This window comes from Ammospiza caudacuta, chromosome 2 (genome assembly GCF_027887145.1).
Source record: "Ammospiza caudacuta isolate bAmmCau1 chromosome 2, bAmmCau1.pri, whole genome shotgun sequence".
Lineage (NCBI taxonomy): Eukaryota > Metazoa > Chordata > Aves > Passeriformes > Passerellidae > Ammospiza > Ammospiza caudacuta.
This window is the reverse complement of record NC_080594.1, coordinates 33,112,058-33,139,076: the sequence shown is the minus strand read 5'-3', so window position 1 is coordinate 33,139,076 and position 27,019 is coordinate 33,112,058. Positions and strand designations below refer to the sequence as shown.

Here is a 27,019-nt window from a genome sequence, read left to right as displayed (position 1 = left end):
TCTTTTCCCAGGAAACCCCGTTGTTCATGCCCTATGAAGTTAGATTAGATTGGAGCACAGCAGAATGGAGTATCAGAAAATAATTCCAGCTCAGCCTGAAACACATTAAGATGAATATAATTTATTAGGACATTTGGTAAAAATGGCTGCATTTATCAGGGCTGTCAGAAGAATCCCCAGATCAATCTTGTCCTCACACACACAGACTTTCAGAATGGTCATGGCAGAACTTGCTCAAAGTGAACACAGGACAAACTTGGGCATAGGCATTTTTGGAGCAGACAAGCTATGGTGTGAAGCAGGAACTAACTAAGAGGTTCTATGTAAGGAAAGAATTTGTCAAATGACAGAGACTTCCCTTTAGACTCTGGAATAAGAAGAATGTTCCCACACTGAATTCATATCTGTCATTCTCTGGAAATGGAGACCAAGGTCAGCAATCCAATCCTGTTCTTTTCCAAGCTTGCTACAAGCCTTGAAATTCTCATTCCCACACACTTCTGCTATTATACAGGTGATTGTGCAGAGAGAGCACTTTAAAAGAGAGACACATACATATCTGGGCTCATATAATGTCTCCTTTTTCTTTTCTTTCATTTGAATTGAAGTATGTTTAAAGGAAAGCTTTTGTCCATCAAGCTCTTTTTCAAGATTGTTTTCTACGGAGGATATTTGTGATGGGGTTGATGCTTAGGTCCAAGGAGAGAAGCAGAATTCTGCTCTGCACCCATTTGTTATCAGTCCTTCTAGCCACACAGGAGACCACTTTGGAGAAAGTGATGTCTTCAGGGTGATATTTATGTAAGTCCACTTCTCTACAATTACACTGTGTCTCTTACAATTTTCAAGAGAACCAGCTAGTGAGAATGAAGAGGAGAATTTTAGGCAAAAAGAGGGACAGAATGCCAGGTGCACTGGGCAATAGATGTAGCATGATAAACTTGTGTAGACTGTTTGATGAAAGGAGTAAAAAAGGAAAATAGGAGGTGTAAGAAAATAAAAACTAGGAAAATCACACCAAATATGAAAATAAATAAACATTAAACTCAGAGACAGGGCAAATGAGTACAATTGAGAGATAGCCAAAAGAATTGAACCTGTAGTAGACGAGAAGCAAAGGGAACCAGAATGTGTTTCTGTAAAACTGTGTTTGTTGGGACCTTTTCTGTGCTCCATAAACTATAAACCCAAGGGCTTACTAAATGTGGAGAGACTTTCTGGAGATCTTTCATCCACTTTGCACCTCATTATTTTCTCACACCTCGAGTAAAACCATTGGTAGTTCAGTGAAAGTTCACACAGGACTAAATGAAGAACACAGTCATACATTTCATGTATAAATGTTTCCTGCACAGATGTAGGAAAATGCAGGCTAAAGTAGAGGAGCAATACTTTAAGTTTGGATGCAGAAGAACTGGGATACCTGAAAATAATAAAAAAAAAATTTTGTGGTTTTCCTAGTAGAAAGACTTTGTTCTGAAGCATTTTGTTCTGTGCTTTGTAGTCTATTTTTCATATCAAGAAAGATTCAAGTGAAGCTGTTCAAGAGCAATATGAAAAACAGGTTTAGGTTATGTTGCTAACTATGTGTTGAAACTTTGTGAGACAAGACCATGTCACTTACATATAAAGGAGGGAGATAAATGTAGCCTGTTAATTGTCCCCGTCGGTTCCTGTCCCTTCTGACAGTCTGCAAAATGAAAGCTTGCTTTTACTCCTAGATGAAGCCTTTTCATAGGCAGAGGCACAAGCCCTGGGAGAATGCTCTCAAGCAATGCCAAGCTACAGAGACAAACACCAGCCCATAGTAAGCAAATGAGTCTCATTGCAAACCAAAAATTGCAAACTGTGAGCTGGAGGTTTGCTTGTCATCCTGGGGACAGAAGAGAGAAAGAGTAGAAAAGAAAGCAGCATGAACATGGCCGTGACACTACCAAGTGAAAAATTACTGCATTTAAAGTCAATCGATAAATGTGTTACCTTTTTGAGTATAAGAAAAAAATCTTGAGATTATAAATTGAGCAATAATGGATACGCTGAGAGGTGATTGGACTATCACATAGAAACATCAATGGCAAAGGAAGGATGTGGTCTGTGGTTGTGTCATGGTTTAGCCCCAGCCAGCATCAAGCCCCACAGCTGCTTGCTCACTCCCAACCAGCAGGACTGGAGAGAGAATCGGAGAAGCACAAATGAAACACTCGTGGCTTGAGATAAAGACAGTTTAAGAGGTAAAGCAAAAACTGTGCACACGAGCAAATGACAACAAGGAATTCATTCTCCTTTTGCCATGGACGAGCAGGTGTTCAGCCATTCCCAGGAAGGCAGCGCCCCCTCACACATAACGGTGCTTGGGAAGACAAACACCATCTCTCCAAACACCCTTCTCTTCCTTCTTCTTCCCCCTACTTGCCTCTTTCACATACTGAACGTGACACCATGGGATATGGAATATTCCTTGGATTGCTTGGGATCAGCTCTCCCTGCTGTCCCTCCTCCCAGGTTCCCATGCACCACCAGCCTCCTTGCCAGCATGGGGGTATGAGAAGCAGAAAAGTCCTTGAATGTCATGTAAGCACTGCTCAGCAATAACAAAAACATTTCTCTCTTGCCAACAGTATTTGCAGAACAAGCCCAAACTCTACTCCACAGTAACCTCTTTCAAGGAAATTAACTTGAACCACTGTCCAACAGTACCATGGTCCAAACCAGCACAGGTAATCATGGCAATCATTCCTAGTTAACAAAATGAAGGGGTGGAGTCATGGGTGGGATTGTTTTTGTACCAGGTTATAGCATCGTGGCACAGTGGGGGGGGGACCACGATGATACATTCCCCAGGAAGCCTTTACAAAAACCCAAGGGTGCATGAGCCTTGTGGCAGAGCGTGTGAAGGCAGCTGCACAGAATCCTGCAGCAGAGCAGGCATGTTCTGCCTTGGTTTCTCTTAACAGACCTTCTGTGCTGGGACTTACTTTCATCATCTGAGAACTGAGCCTGCCCTCCGTGGCAAGCCAGCTAGGAAATTCTGAGATATCGACATTCATTTTCACCAAACCAAACTGTGACTAGAGATGCACCTAAAGCCTATCAACCATGCAAAGCTGGAATTATTATTTTTTTCCAGATTAACCAATGTTTGCAATAGATGACAAAATGGTTCTTTCTTAAAGTGATACAAGTATTACGGAAAGAATTCTGACATATAGCAGGTATCTCCCAGAGGCACTGCATAAAATGTGTTGGGCTTTTTTCTCTGAAATAATCCTCCAAGATCTGCTGACTGCCTCATGCCTATGAGAGCAAAGGTTGCCTGTAATCCCCATCCCCACTGTCTCACTGCAGTTCTTCCTAATGGCTATGAAGGGTTTGTGTGGGACCAGTCAACAGATTCTTCTGGGCCCTCCTTGTGTGGATTATTTTAACCTATCAGAAAACTGAAGGGATCCAAGACAGCTGGCCTGCCATGGAAGGGGAAACAAAGGGATTTATTTTAGTTCCCTGCCAAAGGTGAACCAGCTCAAATAAAGAATGGGTGATGTTTGGGATTCCAAGAACAGTAACAGTTTCCAAAGCTTGTGCTTATAGAAAGGCAGGTGCAGTGCATCCCTTCTCTTAGCTTATGATACATCACTTTGTCGCTGTGAGCAGTGCTGATATGCGTTTTGGCAGCGGCACAAAACTTACAGTAATAGGTAAGAACTTTTTGTTTCCTCTTTTAAATCACGTCAAATGCCATGTCTTCTCTTTAGAGAACATCATCATAAACCTCCCTAACATTATTAAACTGGTGTGTTTTAGTAACCCTGTCTACTTCAGGGAATAGTATAAGTTGGGTCTTCTAGGTAGGGACTCCTTTTCATTTTGGAGAATGGAATGAATGTGTTTTTAGTAAAGAAAATACTGTCCCTAAAAAGAATGAGGATAAGGAATGAGAGAAATAATGTATGCATGACACAAAAACATTGTCCTAATGAATCAACACATACAAAAATTTTCCACCAAAAGTATGGCTACTCTCTATAATGCTGGTTCTGCTGGGGCTAGAGATAATTAAGGACAAGTGAGTGAAAAGCTGTCCATCTGTCTGGAAAGAACTGACTTACAGTTACACTTTGAAGGGGTCTAGGAAACAAAGTCAAGACGATACAAGCCTCAATTACCTTGGATCTTCCCAGGGTGAATTAAAGAATGTGTTGTCTTAGATAACCATGGAAAACAAGTGTGCTAGCATTTTTAATTTATAAAAAAGAAGGCACTAGTATATACTGTACTATATAATAAGCAATACTAAATCTCTCTGCAGCTTGTAAAGTCCTTATTGTTATAGAAAATAGCTCTCCACAGCACAGCCAGTTTCTTTCCACTATACAGGCTTGCCCGGATGGGGATACAAAGATCATAGAGGACAATGATCTTGCAGTTTCAGAATAGATGTTAAACAGCCACTGAAAACCACAGAAAACTAATATATGGTTCATTTCAAAGAGGAAGAGATCTTAGGGAATGTTGACATATGGGAAATATTTTCTAATATTTTAATATGACACCTAGATAAATAGAGAAATATCATCCAAAGAAATGGTGGAACCTCCAACAACTGATTGAGCCTGAAGCAGAAGGGCTCTGGACAGGGTATTTCTGATCTTGATATCAGCTGTTTAGGCACAGATTTGGTGGTTTTCCTTACGGACCTGTTTTCTAGGAGATCTGAGATAAATGTACTCCGTATTTCTTCTTTTGCTGGTTCCACATGAGGGGAGGGTTAGTCCACAGGCTTGCCTTAGAGATCTGAGAGTAGAGGAGAGGTTTTTCTGCAGCTGCAAAATGGTGTGAATAATAATAGACTGTTCTTTGGCAGTGGGACAAAACTTACGGTCATAGGTAAGTCCGATCTCTGTGATCTATGTGATACTGCTTTAGGGGACGAGAACATTCTTAATTAAAAGCTTACTAATGATAATTTTTCATGCAGCCATGAGAACAAGATTAATGCTTTATTAGTTGCTTATTAAAATGAGATGTGCCATTATGGAAACATAGGATTTACAGGCACCAATGCTGAGGTCCTTGTGTCTGCAGCCTTTGTCTTTCATTTCTGGGAACTTCATGCAGGGAGAAGGGAATAAATAATTTAATTTTCACCCATCTTTCAAGGAAATATTATAGAGGTTAGGAATGAAAAATGTTCCTGCAGGTCCTCAGGTTTTTTCAGTTTATCTGTATAATGATCCAAAGCAGCATTTTGGAGGTAGAATCTGGATTCTCTTGTGGGCTGAACCATGGAGGGAAGGAGTAATCTTGCTGGCACTTTACTTGCCTCTCCACAGATGGTTTGCAGGCTGTCTATAGTTGCTCTGGGATGCTGGGTTCTGCAAACAATCCTTCTCACAACTTCTACAACTCAGCAAGGACAGTATTATTTTCTCTCAGCATACTTTTTTTCCTCTATTCTTTTTCTTTTTCCCAATTTTCTTTCTCTATTATCTCCCATTCCAGAAAGGATTTAACATCACCTATATTGGGGCATGTTGGAATCACAGGGCAAATTAATTTTTCCATCTGCTGCTTCCCCATCTGATAGCAAACTGTAGAAATCCTCCCTGGTGCCTGCTCCTTTAAACAGTACCATTTTAAGGAGCTATGTGTCTGGCAGGAAGAGAATAATGACACTGGGGGTTACAGCCTGACTTTGTACAGCTGTGCAAACCAGCAGCTTCACTTTGGAGTCGGCACTGTGCTCAGAGTCATAGGTAAGGAGCTGTTGTTAACCCAAGTGCTCAGTGTGGAGGACACTTGAAAATTGCCCTTGTGTTCATGGTATGTAGCATTTACACAGATGATTTTAAAATGAGAGAAGGAGTGACAGATAAGAAGAAATTATAAAATTGACCTTGCGGTGATGGGAATGGAAGAACTGTGATAGTTTTTGTCTGGGGTGGGTGAAATCTGTGTGACAGGGAATGAGTTTTATGCATGGAAGTTATCAAATGTTCGGTCAGTGTCGCCTATGAGCAGAAAGGAAGACCAGAACACAAGGGGCTGCTGATCAGACTTTTTTTTTCTAGTTCTTGCTCTAATGCCTTTATTCCATTTCAAGCATGCAAACTTTCTCATTTTCTTTGTATTTCCAGTAGTTTCAATACTTCTTTCTTTCTTTCTTTCTTTCTTTCTTTCTTTCTTTCTTTCTTTCTTTCTTTCTTTCTTTCTTTCTTTCTTTCTTTCTTCTTTCTTTCTTTCTTTCTTTCTTTCTTTCTTTCTTTCTTTCTTTCTTTCTTTCTTTCTTTCTTTCTTTCTTTCTTTCTTCTCTTTCTTTCTTTCTTTCTTTCTTTCTTTCTTTCTTTCTTTCTTTCTTTCTTTCTTTCTTTCTTTCTTTCTTTCTTTCTTTCTTTCTTTCTTTCTTTCTTTCTTTCTTTCTTTCTTTCTTTCTTTCTTTCTTTCTTTCTTTCTTTCTTTCTTTCTTTCTTTCTTTCTTTCTCTCTTTTCCACCTACCTTCAATTTTTAGTTGTTCCTTTCTTTCTTTCTTTAGCCTATTAAATTTCTCCTTTTTCTTTTTCCGTCCTATCTGTTTCCATCTCTTCACTCATTAGCCTTTAGGACTATGACCTGAAGAATTTGTCAGAGATACTTCTAGGATAGGAAAAAAAGTCATAACACCAAGTGTTGGCAGGGAGAAGTAGGAGCGATCAAGCTCTCTTCATACCCACGAAAAGGAAAGCAGAGCAGTGCTAAACCCTCTAGGGAGTTACCTCTATTTAATATCCAGGTCATCTAAAGTCTGTACAAGCTCATACAGAAGCAGCCTGAGAATCTTTGCAGAGCAAGCTCTGGTGGTCACAATTAAGGCATCATTTGAATGCAAACACCAGGGCTTAGGGGACAAGATCTCTGCAGGATATTAATTTCTGCTCATTCTGCTACCTCTCTCCCTCTGCAAAGGACAGAGTGCTCAGGAAGAACGTCCACAATTCATTGTGCCTTCATACAAAAAAACCAACCCAGAGTAATAATTTTCTCTTTGGCTCCATTGTTTTGCCTACATTCCTTTTTCCTGCAGCACTCACAGACCTCATGGGTTTCTCATGCTAGATGGGTCAAAAAGGCATTTTGATTTAGTATATGGAAACCCCTCCTGTCTTTTAGGGTCACTGCATGGCTTCTGAGTAACTTCTCATGTCTGCCTTGAACATCCTTCTGACTGAACTCTGTTCTCAGTTATCATACAAGTAGGTATTAAACACTTTAGGACAGGGAAACACATTTGATTTGCAAGTCTATGGAATCTTGCAATATTCTCGTAAGTTGTGTAGCCTAGGATCAGAGCTTCTCATACCTACAATAACCAAAAAATTAAATGACATAAAATCATGTTTAATGTTCTTAAAAATGGATTGGTTAAGACTCAAGGCAAGACCCGTCCCTGGCAGATTCATGTTACCTGCCTCAATTGTTTTTCACTTCAGACAGTAAGAAGGATCAACTCCTGCCTTGATTCCTTCCTTCCTTCCTTCCAGCTCATCTCATAGATAGGGGGCCAAGTAGGGTATCCAATGCCAGTACAATTCTGAACACTGCAATGACCACCATGTCTTAACTCCCTCTCCAGGAATGCAACCCAGTTGGCTAAACATGTTTGTGTCTTATAAGAGACTCCCTTAACTTTAAATACAATATTACAAATACAGACCTTACTTACAGCAAAACTGGGGACTTTTCTGCCCATCTGTTTGCTCAGTTTCTTTGCAGATTTGTATTCTTCTGGCAAGAGGCCATAAAAGAATTTCATGCGCTTGTGCATTTCTGTGGCCAGACCCTTGAAAATTGTGTGTGATGAGTGAAAAGAAATCCTTCCACTGTCCTGGTGTGTCATATCCAGTAGACATAAATTGTCCAATAGACAGCAGTTAAAGGGCCAGGTATTTCAGGAGGAACATGGCACAAACTCAGGATCATTTCCAGGGGATTCTGATTGAACAGAGGGGTGGAGGCTCTGGACCATGTTGCTTTGTGTTTCAGGCAAGAATGATGAAATCATACCTCCAGCCGTGGCCATCTTTTCCCCATCAAAGCAGGAGATCCAGCAGAAGAGCAAGGCCACGCTGGTGTGCCTGGCCTCTGGTTTCTACCCTGACCACCTGACTCTGGTCTGGAGGGTGAATGGTGTGAAAAGGACCGAAGGGGTGGGGACAGACGAGTACTCCACAAAGAATGGGAGCACCTACTCGCTGACCAGCCGACTGAGGATGCCAGCCTGGGAGTGGTTCAACCCTCTGAATCGCTTTGAGTGTGTTGCCAATTTTTTTCAGAATGGAACAACAGCATCAATAAACAAATTTATCCATGGTGATGCTGGTGAGTAAAAAAACATCTCTTACCATGCTGTATCAGATAGAAATCACAAATCAAAAGAGCAAGTGTTGTGATATGAGCCACATCTATAGATAGCTTCCATACAAGGTGTTCTTCTGGCACAATTACAGACCTAAAGATCTAGGTATTAGCATATGTCTCTTCCCATTCCTGGGCCTTTGTCCCTGGGTTACCATTCTACATCTAGAGTTTCTTCAGGCTTTCCACTGAGAAATCTCTGTAGTAGAGTAAATTGCACAGTATCATAAAACACCTACTTTCAGTAGGAAGAATGAGGCACTGTTTGATAAACTGAGACTTCTAAAATCTGTATTCTGTTTGCTCTGAAGAGAAACGTGACTTTCAGCTCCTTTTTGTGTCTTTCAGGTTGTGCACTCACAGAAGGTACGTGTGGCTTCTCACGTAAAGGGAATTTTGCCTCTTCTCTCAGGCTGTTATCAGTGTGTATTTTAATGCCAGTTTTACTGACATTATGTACAACGTGTGGGAGATATCTGCTGTATGAATAGCTTCTACTTTCTCCTGTAAGTGATTTGCATGTGATATTAAAAAAACAAAAACAAAAGAAAAGGAACAAGAGTTTTTTGGAGGGCTGTTTATGCATATTATATGTAACTCAGCTTTGGGGTTTCACTCTCCCCTATGATTCGATTTTGAAAATTGTTGGAGTCATGGTGCCTTCCTGTAGATTGTAATTTACTCTTTGTCATCACCTCCAGTCCTTGAAACTGGCTTCCATTGAATATTTTGCTCAGCCAGGAAAGTAATGATCCATACTTACCCAAGTGATTCTGACATCAAGATTCAGGATGTAATATTCTGACTATTTCTCAGTATCAAACTCAGAACAATTCCCATGACGAGTCACATTCTGCTCCTCATGTCTGTCATGTATGGAGGATATCCATACTACAAACTACATTTCTTTCCACTTTATGTACAAATTTGCACACTCCTGTTTTTCAAGAACTTCCTGAATGCTTCAGGAATCTTAAGGATGAACTAAGACAGATCTTGTATCTCAATTCTATGGCAACCCCTTAAGAGTGAAAATCTTCAAGAATAAAACCTCTAGAAGGCATGTTATTCTGGTCTTTTTAAATCTTCCTGATACATCACCAGCACTCATAATGCCACTGACAATAATGAGACAAAATAAAACATTGGTATCTTTTGATTCAGCCTCCTTTGCGTTCCTGACTGGGATGTCAGATGAGCAGCCCAGTTCCTCAGTAGGTGTGGAACTCAGTACTATCCCAGCATAAAGCCAATCTCTGTCTTTCCTAGACTTGCTTTCTCTTTTGGTTCTTTGAGTCACTGTGGTCTGTCCCTTCCCAGGTTCTCTGGTGCCAACAGAGCCACTCATTTGCCTCTACTTCCTTTATGTTGCTTAGCTAAAGATTTCAAGGGTTCTCATTTGATGAAAGCTCCATTAGAGCCAGCATCATGTAATGATGATGATGAAAATGGAATACACAAATACAAATGGTGTTTGACTTGCAGAGTCGTACTTGCGGTATGGAAATTCCCTGAAGCTCACTTACCTCATCCTCTGTGGCAAAGCCTTGGTCTATGCAGTTTTGGTGAGTGGTCTGGTGTGGACAGCCAAGGTAAGTCAGAGTGGCCCAGGAAGGCTGGGCTTTTACTCACTAGTCAAGCATCAGTGGATGCAGACTAAACCTGTTCTCAGAGGTGTGGCTGTTCTGCAGGTGCTCTGCCAGGCTTTGTGCAGTTCAGCCTGAAAAATCACAAATGATGAGTTTTCTCTTTCTGTTTTTCCAGAACTCAAATAAAATCAATGCTGTCTAGCAGAGGAATTCCTTCTCACAATCCTCTTTAAATTCATGAAAAAGATGAGAATTAAGGACAAGTTGCCCGGAAAGTAAATGAGGGAAAGATCAGATATATCATGCAGTTGTGTAACCATTGTAAACGGGGCTTACAGCTCCAGTGAAAATAACAGGCAGTTTTTGAAGTGATGCAGGGCATAAAATGTGGTCAAATATTTACAAAGATTTATAAAGAATAGTGGGATCAGTCTGAAGAAATGGGATAAATTAAACAAACTACCAGGAAATGTTTTTTATTAGTAAGTTTTTCCTACGGCAGAAACATCCATGCAGTGAGAGCAGCAGAAGTCTCTGCACTTGACCCTTTAAAAGCAGAAGAGGGAGATGTATTTGAAACGTGACCTGGTAGAGTTGAGGGCAAGGAGGCCAATCATCTCAGTTATCCTTTTTTTGGTCCTTTTGCCAGGATATACTGGAGGGGGTAGATTTGTCCATTTCTGGATCATAATCCTAGAATCACAGAATGGCTTATGCTAGAAAGAACATTTAGAGATTATGTACTTCCCTCCGCACTCTGAAATGGGCAGGGATATCCTTCATTGGACCAGGTTGCTCAAAGCCCCATGCAACCAGGCCTCAAACACTTCCAGGGGTGGGACGTCCACAGCTTCTCTGGGAAACCTGTTCCACTGTCTCGGCACCCTCAGCAGAACAAATGTCTTCCTTTAATCTGAGCTACCCTGTATCAGTTTAAATCCAGGGCTCTTCATCCTGTCACTGCAGGCCTTGGTAAAACATCTCTGTTTTTATAGAAGTCCCCCACTGCCCTATCTGAGCAGGCCCCAGGCCGGCCTGTCCAGAGGCTTTTCTGCTCCAGTCTCTAGAGGGGTTGTTCTCTCAGCCTGTCTCCATACCCTGAGCCCCTGTGACTGGCTTTTGTGGGCCTCCTCGGGACCTGCTCTGTCATGGCCATGAGTTTCCTGTGCTGGGGCCTCCAGAGCTGGACACAGAACTGCAGGTGGGATTGGTGGGGGCTCACATGGGCCCGCTCTCTGAGTCTGCCCAGGTCCCTGTGGTTGGCATCCCTTCCCTCAAACACACCAAGGGCCACACAGCTCCGTGTCAGCTGTGAACTTGTTGAGGGTGCCCTTGCTCCCTGTGTCAATGAGACACCGATGAAAGTTGAAAAAATGCTTTTAGCTCCAGTACAGACCTCTGAGGGATACGGTTTGTGACTGACTGACACTTGAACACTCAGCCATGGATGGTAACTCTTTGGGCAAGGTCATGCAGCCAATTTCTCTATTTGTTTCCGTTGGTTGGTGTATGTTGTTGTCTTCTCTGCTGTTTTACAGTTCTTCTAATTTTATCCCATTTTGTTTTCAATTAGACCGGTGTCAAGTTATCTAGAGAATAAATGAAGAACCCTTGTCATCACGTCAGCAGGAACATGACAAGTTTGCTACCTTTCCATAGCAAAATATCTAAGCTTCTACGAACTTCTGAATATAATTTCTTGTAATTGTCTGTTGCCATCCTGTTCTTCACTATTTTGTAATCACTACTGAGCTTTCCCTGTACTTCCATATCATAATGTATCATATTTTCTTGTAACATATCTTTAAAAGTAGCACCTTCTTAATGCTCAGAGGCTGGGAACTCATCTCCTTGATTTAGGAATAAAGGTTTTGCTTCTTTTCCCTTGAAAAGCCTGAGTCGTTGCTTTTAAATTTGGTCTTCTGTAGTAATAGTGTCCTACCACACAACTTACAATGATGAATAGTGCCATAAGCAACTCTCATTAAAGATCATTCACTGACAATCCCTGTAGAAATAACTTATCTGTTAGGGGAACAGCAGAGACTCATCCACTACTCACACTGTGTACCAACAAGTGGAGCAGGGCTGTGGGCTTTGGAGGCTTGCCCTCACCAGGGGCTGCTTTGGAGCCAGAAGAGCTGCATAATTCAAAGGTGGTAGAGAAGAAAACAGCACTCCAGCCAGATGAGAAGTGACATTCTCTTGGGAGAGGCATGGGAGCTGCTTTTTCTCTCTCTTAGTTCTTTTGTGAGATTAGCTTGGTGAAGACACCAGACTCACTGTGGCAGTGAAGAAAAATTTGGTGAAGAGATGAAAATTCACCTGACACTTAATGTGTTTGTTTCAAAAGGATCTGATGACAGACCTGAGAGGAATCTGTCATAACTCTTTTCATGTCATTAAAGAAAAAAGCTGCATCTTAGTGCCAGAGGGCAGATGGGTATAATGCTGTAAAATGCAGTTGTTTTTCCTGCTCTGTGTTTGACACTCCTTTAATCTCCTCAAAACACTTCAGAAGAGGAGAAAATATCCTACTGAACCAAGGGATTTATTTGGTGTTCTGTTTATATGGAGAACAGAAATAACTTAAGTAGTCTCATGGCTGCTTGAAACAAAACAGAGAACTGTTTCCTGAAAAAAACTTTTCACAAAAATGCTTCAAGGGGTCTTACATTCACAAGATGTGAACTACCTGGTCTAGGGAAAGGTGTCCCCTTTGGAGAAGAAAGGAAAGGAACAGTTCTCAGCAAGTGGGAATCGCGAGAAGGTTGTACAAAGGGGCACGTTTCAGGGGATACAACAAAGATAAGCAAACAGAGACATCTTTTGATTCTGATGATGGGTTCTTTTCCCAGGAAACCCCGTTGTTCATGCCCTATGAAGTTAGATTAGATTGGAGCACAGCAGAATGGAGTATCAGAAAATAATTCCAGCTCAGCCTGAAACACATTAAGATGAATATAATTTATTAGGACATTTGGTAAAAATGGCTGCATTTATCAGGGCTGTCAGAAGAATCCCCAGATCAATCTTGTCCTCACACACACAGACTTTCAGAATGGTCATGGCAGAACTTGCTCAAAGTGAACACAGGACAAACTTGGGCATAGGCATTTTTGGAGCAGACAAGCTATGGTGTGAAGCAGGAACTAACTAAGAGGTTCTATGTAAGGAAAGAATTTGTCAAATGACAGAGACTTCCCTTTAGACTCTGGAATAAGAAGAATGTTCCCACACTGAATTCATATCTGTCATTCTCTGGAAATGGAGACCAAGGTCAGCAATCCAATCCTGTTCTTTTCCAAGCTTGCTACAAGCCTTGAAATTCTCATTCCCACACACTTCTGCTATTATACAGGTGATTGTGCAGAGAGAGCACTTTAAAAGAGAGACACATACATATCTGGGCTCATATAATGTCTCCTTTTTCTTTTCTTTCATTTGAATTGAAGTATGTTTAAAGGAAAGCTTTTGTCCATCAAGCTCTTTTTCAAGATTGTTTTCTACGGAGGATATTTGTGATGGGGTTGATGCTTAGGTCCAAGGAGAGAAGCAGAATTCTGCTCTGCACCCATTTGTTATCAGTCCTTCTAGCCACACAGGAGACCACTTTGGAGAAAGTGATGTCTTCAGGGTGATATTTATGTAAGTCCACTTCTCTACAATTACACTGTGTCTCTTACAATTTTCAAGAGAACCAGCTAGTGAGAATGAAGAGGAGAATTTTAGGCAAAAAGAGGGACAGAATGCCAGGTGCACTGGGCAATAGATGTAGCATGATAAACTTGCGTAGACTGTTTAAAGAAAGGAGTAAAAAGAAAATTAGGAATAGTAAGAAAATAAATACTAAGAAAATCAAACCAAATATGAAAATAAATAAACATTAAACTCAGAGACTGGGCAAATGAGTACAATTGAGAGATAGCCAAAAGAATCGAACCTGTAGTAGACGAGAAGCAAAGGGAACCAGAATGTGTTTCTGTAAAACTGTGTTTGTTGGGACCTTTTCTGTGCTCCATAAACTATAAACCCAAGGGCTTACTAAATGTGGAGAGACTTTCTGGAGATCTTTCATCCGTTTTGCACCTCATTATTTTCTCACACCTCGAGTAAAACCATTGGTAGTTCAGTGGAAGCTCACACAGGACTGTATGTATGAATTATGCAGTCTAAGGTAGAGGAGCACTTGTGAAGCTTTCAAAGCTGAAGACCTCAGAATGTACTAATCAGTCAGAAGAAGTGGGAGGCTTAGAGCAGAGGTCCTAAAGGGAGTTTCTGTCTAACAGAGAGTCAACAGCAGAGGAAACTGTCTCTCAAGGCCTCAGAAGAAAATTGTACCTCAGAATGAGAGCAGGTGATGTGCCAAAATGTGCTGGAAAATATCTCTTTAAGAGAACAGCAGTTAAATTTTACCAAAACAGGATGCGGTTTGACATTTACTCAGAAAACCATTTTGATAACATATCAGCCTCTCTTAGCACAACAGCACCCCAACTTCTCAGGACAATACACAGGATGTGGCTTTCTATTCACCATTTTACAGCTGGGCAGAAAAAGTGACACATAAACGGTCTCATGAAAGCTGTTGGGTTTTTTGCCTCCGGTTATCACACAATCTTCTTGTTGCTCAAGTTGGCAGATGGGTCCTGCATATGCAGCTGCTCTTTCTGTTGTGCAACATACAAAAACAAAAAAAAAGATTTGTGGTTTTGGAGGAGTTGCTGACCTGCTTCTACAAAATAAAAAACCTCTAATGCTTTTTCTACACATCTCAAATCAGCAAATCAATATAACAAAGATCATACACTTGTAGCAAAATTGATGGGAAGGGACTTCTGGAAGTGTCTCAATACAAATTCCTGTCCAAAACAGGGCTAACTCAATGTTGCTCAGAGCTTTGTCCAGGTAATTTCTGAATATCTTCAAGGACAGAGATTTGACAAATTGTCCAATAAACATTTTCCAGTGTGGAAGCACCATCAACAGAAAGTACTTTTTAATAAGCCTAATCAGAGTTTATCTTGCTGCAGCTTGTTCCCACTTGGTTCCACTGTGGCCCTCTAAGACTACAACTCTGGTTAGGCATTTGGAGTCATGCAATTACTAATCTTTTAGTCTTCTTCTCTCCATGATGAACAAAATCAATTCCTTCAACCTCTCTTATTTTCTGCCCCAGTCTCTTGATCGTCTTAGTGACTGACCCTCTGCTGCACTCTACAGTTTTTGATATCTCTGCTGCAGTGAGGCTAGGACATGGCAGGAATGTGTGTAGACTAGAGAGCTGGTATTTCAGATGTAGTCTCAAGGGTGCTGCAATATGTTAACTGCACCCTTGCTAATGCAACCAAAAATGCAACTAGCTCTCATTGCTGAAAGGACTTGCTGCCTATTCATGTTTAATTACTGTTCTGCAAGGTGGTTCTCCTAGCCAGTCAGCTGATATTTAAAGGATTCACATAAAAGTTCTTTTGCCTTTTCTCCAGGGATGTGCCTGTAGTCCAATAATTCCCATTCCAATGAAGAAACTCTGCACAATAATCACAAGTTGAAAATTTCCTTTGAAGATCAGTATGGTTATCCTGCATGCATGGTAATAGTCCTTTGCCCTACAACATTTAAATATAATCTAACATAGTTCAGACTGGGATAAAAATAATATCACACTGTGCATGCTGTGACTAATTATGGAATCTTCCCATTCTACATCCTTTATTTAAAACTTTCCAAAACTGGAAACACATTATTATTATAATTATTACTATTATTCTTTATTTCAGAACTAGCAAATTTTGCAGGTGCCTTTTATACATCACAAGAACCTTGCTTAGTGCTTTTTTTTTTTTGTTTTAGAACAATTTAAGACAATTTGTTACATTATCACCATGAAAGGCTTACACCAATGAGTATCTCAGGCTATGACTAATCCCACTGCATCAATTACACTGTCTGGGAGAATGGTGGTGATGGAAGAACACTGGTAAGTCTTTTTGTGTGGCATGAAAGAGTCTTCATGGCAAACCAGAAATATCCTGTCAGGGAGAGGTTATGCAGTATATAAATTTACATTCACATCCTGTTTTTTCATCCCTCTCTATTTTTTTGTCTTCAAAATATGGATGCTCTGTGAAGCAGTGTTCCTATCAGGACCTTGCTCACACTCAGAAAGATCTATAAGGCCTTGAGAAACATCACAAAGTTGCCTTGGATAAAAAACACCCTCAGAACTCAGCCACAGAGAGAAGGAATCAACCAGATTAATACTGAATATTGCTGCTTATTCAGTTGTGAGACAGAGATATAAAGAGATAGATGGGACACACACAGTGGTATGGGATTCACTATGCAGCCAGAAGTAAGCTCCATAGTCAGAACAATTTCTGAATAAATGAAAATCTACATGTTATGTTTTCTTGAATGTGAATTCATTCCAAGTTGGAATACCTTGACTACCTGCCTTCCCACTTTATACCTTCCATATACATACAGCTTTTCAGGATTTTGTCCATGTACTCGCAAGCCATAGTAATGACTCCTCTTTTGTAATTTTAATCCAGTCTGTTGTATATTAGTTCTGTATAGATTCTATTCCTTCATCATCTTTTGTTCAGACTCCTTTTCATCACCATTGGAAATAGTAATTCTACAGTTTTCTTGTGATTAGGGTAACGTTTCCAAGCACAGTGAAAAACACTGTGGTTCAGAAAGGAATGAGAGTGCACATAGAAGTCACTATCTCTAAAGTATTTCAGACTTGTGTATGTCAGGCAACTGTTTTGTGTCAGGTATGAAAATGTCTTAATGGACAATAACTTGTGGTTGTATCAACTAGAATTTACATTTCCTTTATTTTACATCTGTATTTGCTTAACCATCTTTATTGTTCTGATAAGGTGGAGGATAAATGGCTGATCGGGAAAGAGGAGTTCAGCAATTAGCCTGCACTTCAAATACCTATTTTGCCTATGTCTTATTTCTGCCTACTCTTGTTCCATCTTCTCAGTAACATCTGGTTTGTGAGTAGATGATTGCCTTACACTCCTTTTCCTGTGCTGAGAGCGGCTCCCTTCGGACAGAAGGTGCTGAAAGGGGAGAGGTTTATGTAAAGAAAGCAAGTGACTTTGAAGTGTTGTGTCCAAACTACTGGCACAGAAATAGAGGGCTGAGTGGTTCAACTTCACAGACAAAATATCCAAATAGAATTCAGCAAGGTTTGGCCGGTTAGCTTGGAATCCAGCCTTAATGTCACCCTCTTCCTTTAGAGTTGTACCATAGGAATAATAAACCAATTGCATCGCCTTCCCTGGCTGCTGCAGATACCAGTACATAGAATCGTGATTATCATTTTGACTGCATTTCAGAGTAACTTTCTCATCTTCTCTCACCACAAGACTTGGGGTTTGGGTGATTTCGGCTCCTGTAAAACAGAACAAAATGAAAACACAGTAAAACAAGCAAGCCATATTCTCCCAGCATCAGAACAGATATTATGGCTCTACTGATTCCTTACTTGTTCCAAAGAAGTACATTGCCACACACAGAGCCGTCCACATCCTCACTTCTGCCTCGGGAGTCAGTGACCCTACCCCATATGACTTATATAGATCTGTTTCACCTGCTTCCCCTAAACCAACAGCGGATATCTCTGTAACAGCTACATCCACGCTGAAAAACAAGCTCCTTCCTGCAAGATTTCAAGCAAACATTTTATTTGAAGTGCATGTGTTGAAAACACACAGAAAATTTCAAACTGACTCATCTGGAAGCTTTTCATACTCTACCAATGACAGCTGTGGTTTTATTTATCCTTGTGTGGTTTTTTTACCTTTTGATATTTTGTTTCCAGAATAAACCAGAAAATGTTTAGTACAACCAAATAATGTGGTTTCATTTTGTACTGGTAACTGATGGATCTTTTCTTTCAGGATAAATACACTATCTATGCTTAGACCTTAATTTTTTTTTTCTTCTTTCTCCACCTGTTAGAACAAGCATGCATGATATTATTTTGAGAAGAGCTTTATATGGGACCCTATTGCAGCCTTAGCACAAAGCAAAAATGAAGGAAAACTGGATTATTCCTGAAGTAAATATCTAGCAATTTCTTGGCCAGCAGTACCTGTACTAATTATATTATATATATATATATATATATATATATATATATATATATATATATATATATATCTTGCAGGATCCAAAATGATACTGCTGATTCTGACACAAACTTTTAACCTGTATTAAGAAGATTGATTGCTGCCCCACCATGGTATTTTGGAAGCACAATGGGAGCCATCACACTCATAATTTGCCATTTACAGCTTTGAAGTGTATATATTATAGCCCCAGAGGCCAGTGCTCATATCAAGCAAGACAAGATCTGTGCTACTGAAAATATTCTTTCTTATTTAAGGGAAAGGACACCATCTGGTGGAGTGAGGGGGTGTTTACAGTGATCCTTAGAGGATTATTTTTCACAGAGCTTTATTTTTGCATTTGCAGATATTCGTGGAAAAAGGACTGGAACTAATGTACCAGAGATATATATGTCTATTGTTAAACTGGAGACTGTGAAATGCTGTGTTGAAAATGTTGACTCAGAAGTACACAGGTTCATTATCTGGACAAGAAAAATATCAGAGGTGATATTGAGTGGGATTTCAAAAACATAATGCAGATGAGGAGGGGAACTAGTGTCTGTAGTAGCTGATGAAGTTCCTAACTGGATATGCTGTAAAAACTGTCCTAAGATCCAGGTAAATGGGCTGGGAAGAGAAACCTCTTTTCACTCAGAACACAGTTTTCCTCTGGGTTTTACATGGTACAGCAGCCAGAGGAGGTCTACAGCAATGTTACAGGTAAAACCTTTCAGAACAATATCTAGATTCAAATCCCATGTTGCTGTTTTGAGACAAGATCTGAATCCTGACAAACCAGCTCTCTAGTGCACTGTGCTGTAAGGTATCACAAAGGGATTAATTACTAATTTTTTGCTACTGTATAAAACCCACAAAATTATAACTTAGATTTCAGATTCTATGTTTGATCAATAAATATCTAAGTATTTATTCAATAAATATTTAAGTATTATTTAATTATGTATTCACTTAGTACAAAGTGAAAGAATTTCAAGAGGAAAATATTACTCACAACATCCTGCTGCACACTAGTGGTTAAGTCTAAGTGGGCAGTTGGAGGGAGAGACCTCATCACTCAATCCTGGCAGTGAGTTTGTTGGGTTGTAAAAGTTGTAAAAATAAAGGCATCAAAATATCTTACTGAACATAACATGGCTGATAAACCTATTCACCTAATCATCAGCTCAGTGCTGTGACAGGCTTACTTTCTTCTAAATGGGAATAAACACACCTAACATGGGCTTCACTCTCAACAAATGTCATGATTAACCTTTTAGCCATGTTTTTTAATTTTTGTGTGACACTGAAATTACAAGATGTGGGAAAAGTTATTACTAGCAATGTTAGTAGAATGATCCAGTAAATAGTAATACATCTTTCAGGAAAAAAAAATATTTGTTCAAATGCCCTGACTATTATTCTGTCAGGAATAAAGACACAAGATGACATGTAGAAAAAGTAGAAAACACACTCTTTTTTTTTTCCTCAATTTGTCAAATTTATTTAAAATTTAGTTACATTTGTCACCTTCCAGTCATGAGTATAAGGAACATTTCACGAGAGAAAACTCACTCCTGTCTGTAAGCCAGCTGTTTCAGACTTGTGTTGTGTTGAAAAAGATATGATAATGGTATTTAGAATAATTTGCATGTTCTGTAATATCTTCTGTGGTCAGTTCAATTTCACACAGCACTTTTGGTGAGGATGAGTTACATAGAGAAGGATTTCAGTGTGGGTTTCAGCGTGAATTTCATAATGTCCAGAGATATAAAAATATTTATCTCATAAATCAGGGATCTCTTAGCTCTCTTCATTGTCAGAAATTTGAATTCTGCTATTATTCAGGGCTGAATTACAGGTTTTTTTTCAGGAGAACCCTAACTTCTTGATAGTGTCTCTGTTTCAGAACCCTGTGTGTTGCTCAGTGAGGCTCATGGAAGTTTCAGCACAGCACAAGATTGCTGTCATTCAGTTAAGCCACTGGCAATGGAGGTTTGGTGCTATGGCCCTCCTACTCAGGCCTAGAATTTCAATCCACTATTTTTAGGAGGGCTTCTTTGGTTTTTTTCATTTGAACCAGTTGTAAATTCTTACTGTAAATACAATGGAATTAAGGAATGGACTGTTTATCTCAGGAACATCCATTGGTGAGGGTGGAAGGGAAAGAAACTGGACTACTGACAGAAACTGTCTGTTCAGCTACTCACAGTCAGAGTAAAGGAAATTATTTTGTTGTTGTTGCAGGATCTGCTCGTGCTTGGTCATACTGAATGCTCCTGGCACTGTAATGCACCCCAGTGTTTTGGGATCTCTGTTTTTCTGATAAGGTGTTTTTATACTCAGGCTAAACTTCCACTTGTTTGGCTGCCTGCACTAAAACGCTGTCTCAACTCCCTGAACCGGTTGTTGGAAGCAGTAAATGCAAGATTGTCTCTGTGCTCCTCCTGGTGGAGAACCAGAGAATCCACCTGAAAAAGAAGGAATGTCGTAAGGAGTAAAACAAGCAAAACAAACAAACAAACAAAACCAGAGAAAGGAGAAAGTCTTCTTATGCACAGCAGATCCTTTCTGTTCATGTATTTAGTGAATGTCATGATAAAAAGAAGAAGCAATGGCTACCCAGGTATCTTTCTTTCCTTAAACATCACTGATCTCAGATAATTTTCCTTCCTCCAGACAGATAAAGCGACAGATCAGTTGAATCACATACCATTGCAGACTTTCTATCATCCACTGCCATTTGTCTTAGGCTTATCCCTAATTTGCTCCAGAATTTGCATACAACACTCTTACAGATTATTCCCATTCTCCCCTCTTCCCATCTTCTTGCTTTTCCTCCTCCTCTTCCTCAATTAAAACTCATCATTTCTAAACAGGTTTTCTGTGCCTGTGCCTTTTTGCATCAAGGCCTGCCAAACCTCACTGCTGTGATCAGACTGTACTTTTGTTAGTCTCCAGATAACAAAGCAACCTTTTAAAATTTCCATTACTAGACCTTCAAATGACTACTTTTGGTCATCTTGTAAGTGTTTAAGAACACAAGAAACTCTCAGGCTTCCCCCACCCACTCATCTGGCCTACACAACCTCATCGTGCAAATTCTACCTTCTGTTCTTTCAATCACACAGAGTGAGAGGAATTATACTGAAAGCCTTCCTCTGTTTGGCAATCAACACCAGGATAAAGCACATTCTCACGTTCATCCAGGTCTAGTCTTTCATATCACACTACTTAGCAGCCATGAATATCCTGTCCTGCAGGACTGATGGCTCCTTGGGCGGCTGATCACAACTCATATTAGTCTGCCTCCTATTTTAGCTGCTGGTATCAAGCATGTTGCAGCCATACTGATCTTTTGCTTCTCACTAATAAACCAGCTTGTGAGTGCTTTAGAAAGGAGAGTCAGTGGGAGAAGAGCCAGCATTAGGAGTCAAGTAGTAAAAGAGAAAGTTTGGCATAAAGCTAAGTCCTCTTGTCTCTTAACAATGCAACTACTTAGGTGAGAGGGAAGATAGAACTGGAAATAGCAGACAGCAGACCAACAGGTGTATTACCTCAGCCAGAAGAGAGATAGGTGGAGGCTGAAATAAAGAGAATATAAAGCCAAGGATAGGATGTTTCCTTGCAATGCTGTGCACCGAGATGCAGCAATTACAGCTTTACAGCTGCTTGTCCTTCACCTAAGCAATGCCTAACATTCAAGGTATTGATTTTGTGTATATTTGCTGTCAATGCAGTCAATAAAATACTTTGCAGAGGAAGCAAAAGCTATAGGCCTCTAAATTCTCATGTAAGTAAAGAAGCATGCTTTACAGCACAGCTGCAAATAAAGCCTAAAGGATGCTGGCTGCCACACATTCTTGAGTAGAAGATATTGCTCATTAACTATTCAACAGTTTACTGAAAAACCAAGGAAAGAAGACAAGTCAGCAAAACCTTAAAACCAGCCTGAAACTGTATTTTATCATATGGTGATGAAAGTATTTAATTGCAGAATTTTCTTTCTGGCACATCTGTATAAAATCTCACATATAACCACCAAATAAAAATAATTTCTTTTTTGCCAATCTTATCCATATGATAAAAAAATAAAACCAAAACATTTGACTTTGCAAACATCAAAATAACATATAGCCAGGCAGTGAATAAAGTGAGAGTCTCATACTGCAGGACCAAGAAACACAGCTTGTATTTTATGATGCTAGCAGGACTGTATGGGAGAAGGAAGAAATCCTTCTGGCCGATGATACCACAACACAGAGGTATAACCCTACAGTATTTAAGGTAGCAATAATTCATGATATATGTTTGGTAACAGGATGTGATTGAGAAAGAGTACTACTATTTCTATATCTGTCACAACTATCCTTTTCTTCACTGTTCAGATTATTCCAAAAATATTATTACATACTGGCTAAAATTACCTAAAAGCTGATTCTGTGAACAGTAAAACATGGAGGGGAAGGGGGGCTGAATCTGAGTGACATTGATAACTTTTTTTGTAGTTTCAGGAGCATGATCTATCAGGCCACTTTCACTGTGCAACAATGTACACAAACCCTGTTATATTTCACAACTCATTACATCCTGAGAAAATAACTCATGCAGTTAAGTTATACTTGCTTGAACACACTTCTCTGGGAAATAAGATGGGAATCATAAATAACAGTTAAGTCCCTAAGCACCTTTATTTGTGGTGACATTTGATGTTGTGTTGGTAATCAAAGTACCAAGAAAAAAAAGAAAAAATTTCATAACAGACTCTGCTTGGATTTGTCCTTATCTCAACCCTCCATGCCCCACTTTGGCAAAAAAGAATTGTCATGGGTTTAAACTCAGCTGGAGATGAAACAGCACATGGCCACTCTCCCCCTCCTTTTCCCCCCACACCTCCCCTGGTGTAATGGGGAGGAGAATCAAAGTAAAACTTGTATTTTGAGATAAGAGCAGTTTAAAAATTGAAAATAAAGTAAAATATAATAATAATGAGCATTAATAACAATTAAACAAATGAGTGATGCACTCACCATTGCAACGCAATTGCTCACCACCCTCTGACCAACCCCAGACAGGCTGTGGTGCCATTAACTCCCCCCAGGTTAAATACTGGTCATCACATTCCATGGTGTGGAATATCCCTCAGCTCAGTTTGAGTCCACTGTCCCAGCTATGCTCCCTCCCAGCTTCTTTTGTGTACTTCCTCACTGGCAGAGCATGAGACATGGAAAAAGAAAGAAGTCTTTGACTCGGGATAAAGCAAAAAACCAAAACATTAGTGTGTTAGCAGCATCATTCTCTTCCCAAATCCAAAATGCAGCACTGCAACAGCTAGGAACGAAATTAATTCTACCCCAGCTGAAGCAAGGAGAATAAAGTACAAATAAACTTTACTATTCCATTTGAAAACTTAAGTATCTAGACTTTTTCATAGAGAAAGACAAAGGATTTTCAATAAGCATTGATAAACTTCTATAACGAAGATATATGTGAGCTTCTCCATTTTACACTATTGACTTTAGCAAATATACTTGAATCCACAGAAAAACCCTTATTACATTTTCTTTACAAGCTTTTGAAGCAGTTTAGTGAAGCTGAAAAAGAGTTTGGGGAGCAATGTGATTATAGGAATGAACTTATGCTGATGTACATGCAAAATGTGGTCAAACAATTTTCTCTCAAACTGTGATATAAAGTTGGCATCAAACATATGATAATAAATAAGTATATGCAGACAAATGGGAATATAAAAGACTAGAAATCAATTAATCTCTTATTTCTGCAGTTACATATGATGATTTAAGAAGAACTAGGCCTAATTTCTAATAGCAATGGGGCTAAAGGATATTTTCCTATACATATTATTCACTATAGCTAAACTTGTATTAGGATACTCTAAAAGAAAGCAGAAAACAAAGTTTATTTATGTTAAAAAACTGGTATAATTTTCAGGAAAATCCACTAACGCCAGAGGTTTATGCCCAAAAAGGAGACAGGGGAGTCCTTCAGCTTTGTTTGAATTAAGGGGGGAGTCTGCTGGGGGGCACACCCACAGGGTTTTCTCTCTCAAGGTTTTATAGGGTGCAGCCTCCCTTGATCCTAAACTCCAGGCCACACATTTCCCTCTTCCTTTCCCCATTGCTGAGGCATTGGGAAGGTGAAGCCTTCCCGAACCGCCTACCACACATTGCCCCCTTGAACCTGCTGTTTTACCCCAAAGCTCAGGAGTTCAGGCTTGTGCATCCCTTGTCTGCTTCAGGGGCCAAGGTGCCAGGGCTCTGCAGCAAACCTGCGGTCTAGGTCAGTAGAGACATTAACTCCTGTTGCAAAGATGTTAACATCCACACTTCACCCATCAAACTCTTTGTAAAAACATCAGTTTTTCTCTCATAACACAGCCCAAGAAGATGTTATTTATAGCCTTGTTTATTCTACTTGAAAATTGTCAACATTTTTCTGTCCCTAAAACAAGTTCGTATGTTTCATTTACCCTTTAGTTTTTCTTGACCTGTGGGAAAATGTCAAGCATCTCTAGAAAAGACTGCAGATGGAACAACATTAGGAAATACTCAATGTTGTCAGGTGCTGTCACATTAAATGTCGGGCCATGGTCCATTGGGATAATTCAAATTTACAGGATAAAATATCTGTGGTCTAAATTTCATGTCATAAGCTCATAAAGAAATGCAGCCAGTCTGACAAACAGGAGCTCCACCCCCTTTTACCTAGACTAGTCTATCACAAGAATTAATTTATTCAGCATTCAAATCATACGGCTTCAAATCTTAGAACCCATAATTGTTAATTCATGCCTTTACAAGGAAAAAAAATCAATTAGTCATCTATCCAATGGTGAGAATATTCATCCTTTCTCTTCCATCATGCTTTGGGCATCTCCTGGGAAACACCGGCAACCACGGAAGTCCCAGCAATCCAGCTTCTATTGTGCCTGCTCTAAATGCACTCTGAGTAAGCTGATGGTTTTATATCTTCCATCCTGAAGGTTTGGTCTAAATTATTTCCATAAATTAGCAGATTGTGCAGAGAGTGGCAGACGCAGACGATGGCTGCAGGTGCCAGGGACCTGCAGGTGACAGTGGCTGCATAATGGCCCTTTGCCCCTTTCTGGGCACCTGTCCTGCCTGCTGGCGCTCTCTCTTTGACCCAGTGTCTGCCCCCAGCATTCGTCAGGCCTCAGCACGAGCTGTGCCAGCCAGCTCCTGAGCAGGATCTTAGGGAACAGGCACAATGCCTCAACAAGATTTAAGAACAACCTGTTCCTATTCATTAATAAAATCTCAGTGCAGGGTGAGTCAAAAGAAATTGTCCTTCCCACACATAATTAAACTGATTGTGAGCTGATCCTATTTCCCCTTCCCCTAGGGCATGAACACACTTGAGGGCTCACCTTTCCATGGATTTCTCACTGATGAGCATTCCTTAGACTGAAGTAGATGAACCACATTCCATGCATCCTGAAAATGCAGATTTTAAGAACAGTCCCAAGGAGAAGGCAGTTTTATATTTTCCAGTGAATCTTATTTTTATATGTAAAATAGCAATGAGACAACGTACAAAACTTATCAGAGATATTGAAAATAAATCAGTAAAAAGCCTTTTGATTGACTCAGAATTTTCTTTGAAACTTGGGAGTATTTGTACTTGTGAACTGAAACAAAACCTCTGAAAAGACTTTACTAATGAAAAGTTCCTTTTTCATTCAGCTTCCAGGATTAACAAAAGGTAAACAGTCCATATTTATCAGGAAGCAGCCGGGGCACCTCCCTTGAGAGAGGGTGGGAAGTGCCAGCTGAAATCAGCCCAGCTCTGCTCAGCCCATAAAAAGCTCCGTGCAAGAGCTGTGTTTTCATGTGTGTAATATGTGATGTGAAGTAATTCATGCTTGGGTGGAAACCACGGACAACCCAGAGACAGATTACCACACCGAAATTGGGACACTCCTGGTGGCAGCAGGAAAGAATGCCTCGTTAACAAGTAAAAAGACCTGGCTAGTGTGGAGATGAGATGCCTCTGGAACAACACGGGAACACCCAAGGACGATCAGCACTTGAGAAGTGTCATCAATCAAGATAACAGAAGTCATCAAGAACATACATCTGAATACCCAACTTCTCCTGACATGATCAGCACCTGACACCATCCAAGAAACAGCGATTGTCCAACCCTGCACAGTGAAAGAAACCTCATACACATGCAGGGTGACAAAAGAAATCGAGGCACCTCTGCCTCAGGCACAAAAAATTCTATAAAACAGCCTTGCTGGAGACGGCATTCGTGAACACAGGGAAGTCTGATGCTATAGAGGTCGGATCTTGGTTCACCCAGCGCCGATCCCGGGCTTGACGCTGTCTCTGACTCTGGCTTTCTCTTTGATCATTTATAACAATGTGTTTTCAGCATGAGGCTCCAGGCACCAGTAACACACCTGTGGTGTCACTGCTGATGGAACTCCGTGTGCTCGCTGGCCGCTGCCAGTTCTGCCGAGCAGCCGTGACAGACGCGTTCGGGCAGGATGCTCGCCCTGTCCCAGCGGCACACAGCACCGGCTCTGCAAGAGCTTCAGAGGAACTGTGCCACTCACTACGGCTTTCCAAAACACTGGACTGATCATCCCTGGAGCTGAAAAACTAAATAGGGAGGCTACCAAAAGGTCTGAGAGCACTCACCTGAAAGAAGGAGGAGAGAAAGAGAAGACACACCTTTTGGTCCTGACAGCTCCAGTCAGGAGCTTACCATGTGTCTCTACATTCAGCAGATGTAAAGAGAAGCAACCATGTCATCATTTTCCTGTCCTGCAACTGCACCGATGTCAGCAAGAGATATCAGGCACTTGGAAGCCAGTTATTCTATCTGTTGCCTGGATTTTATTTTTCCCAACAAAACCT

At 40.3% G+C, this 27,019-nt stretch overlaps 1 protein-coding gene across 1 annotated transcript; it reads left to right on the top strand.

Moving 5' to 3' along the window:
- The first annotated feature begins 3,652 nt into the window (after positions 1-3,652).
- Positions 3,653-11,870, top strand: LOC131571980 (T cell receptor beta chain MC.7.G5-like). Its single transcript, XM_058824802.1, has 5 exons — positions 3,653-3,695; positions 8,018-8,353; positions 8,738-8,755; positions 9,875-9,981; positions 11,552-11,870. The coding sequence occupies exons 1-5, from the start codon at positions 3,659-3,661 to the stop codon at positions 11,576-11,578; spliced, it is 525 nt and encodes a 174-aa protein (XP_058680785.1). The 5' UTR covers positions 3,653-3,658; the 3' UTR covers positions 11,579-11,870.
- The last annotated feature ends 15,149 nt before the right edge of the window (positions 11,871-27,019 follow it).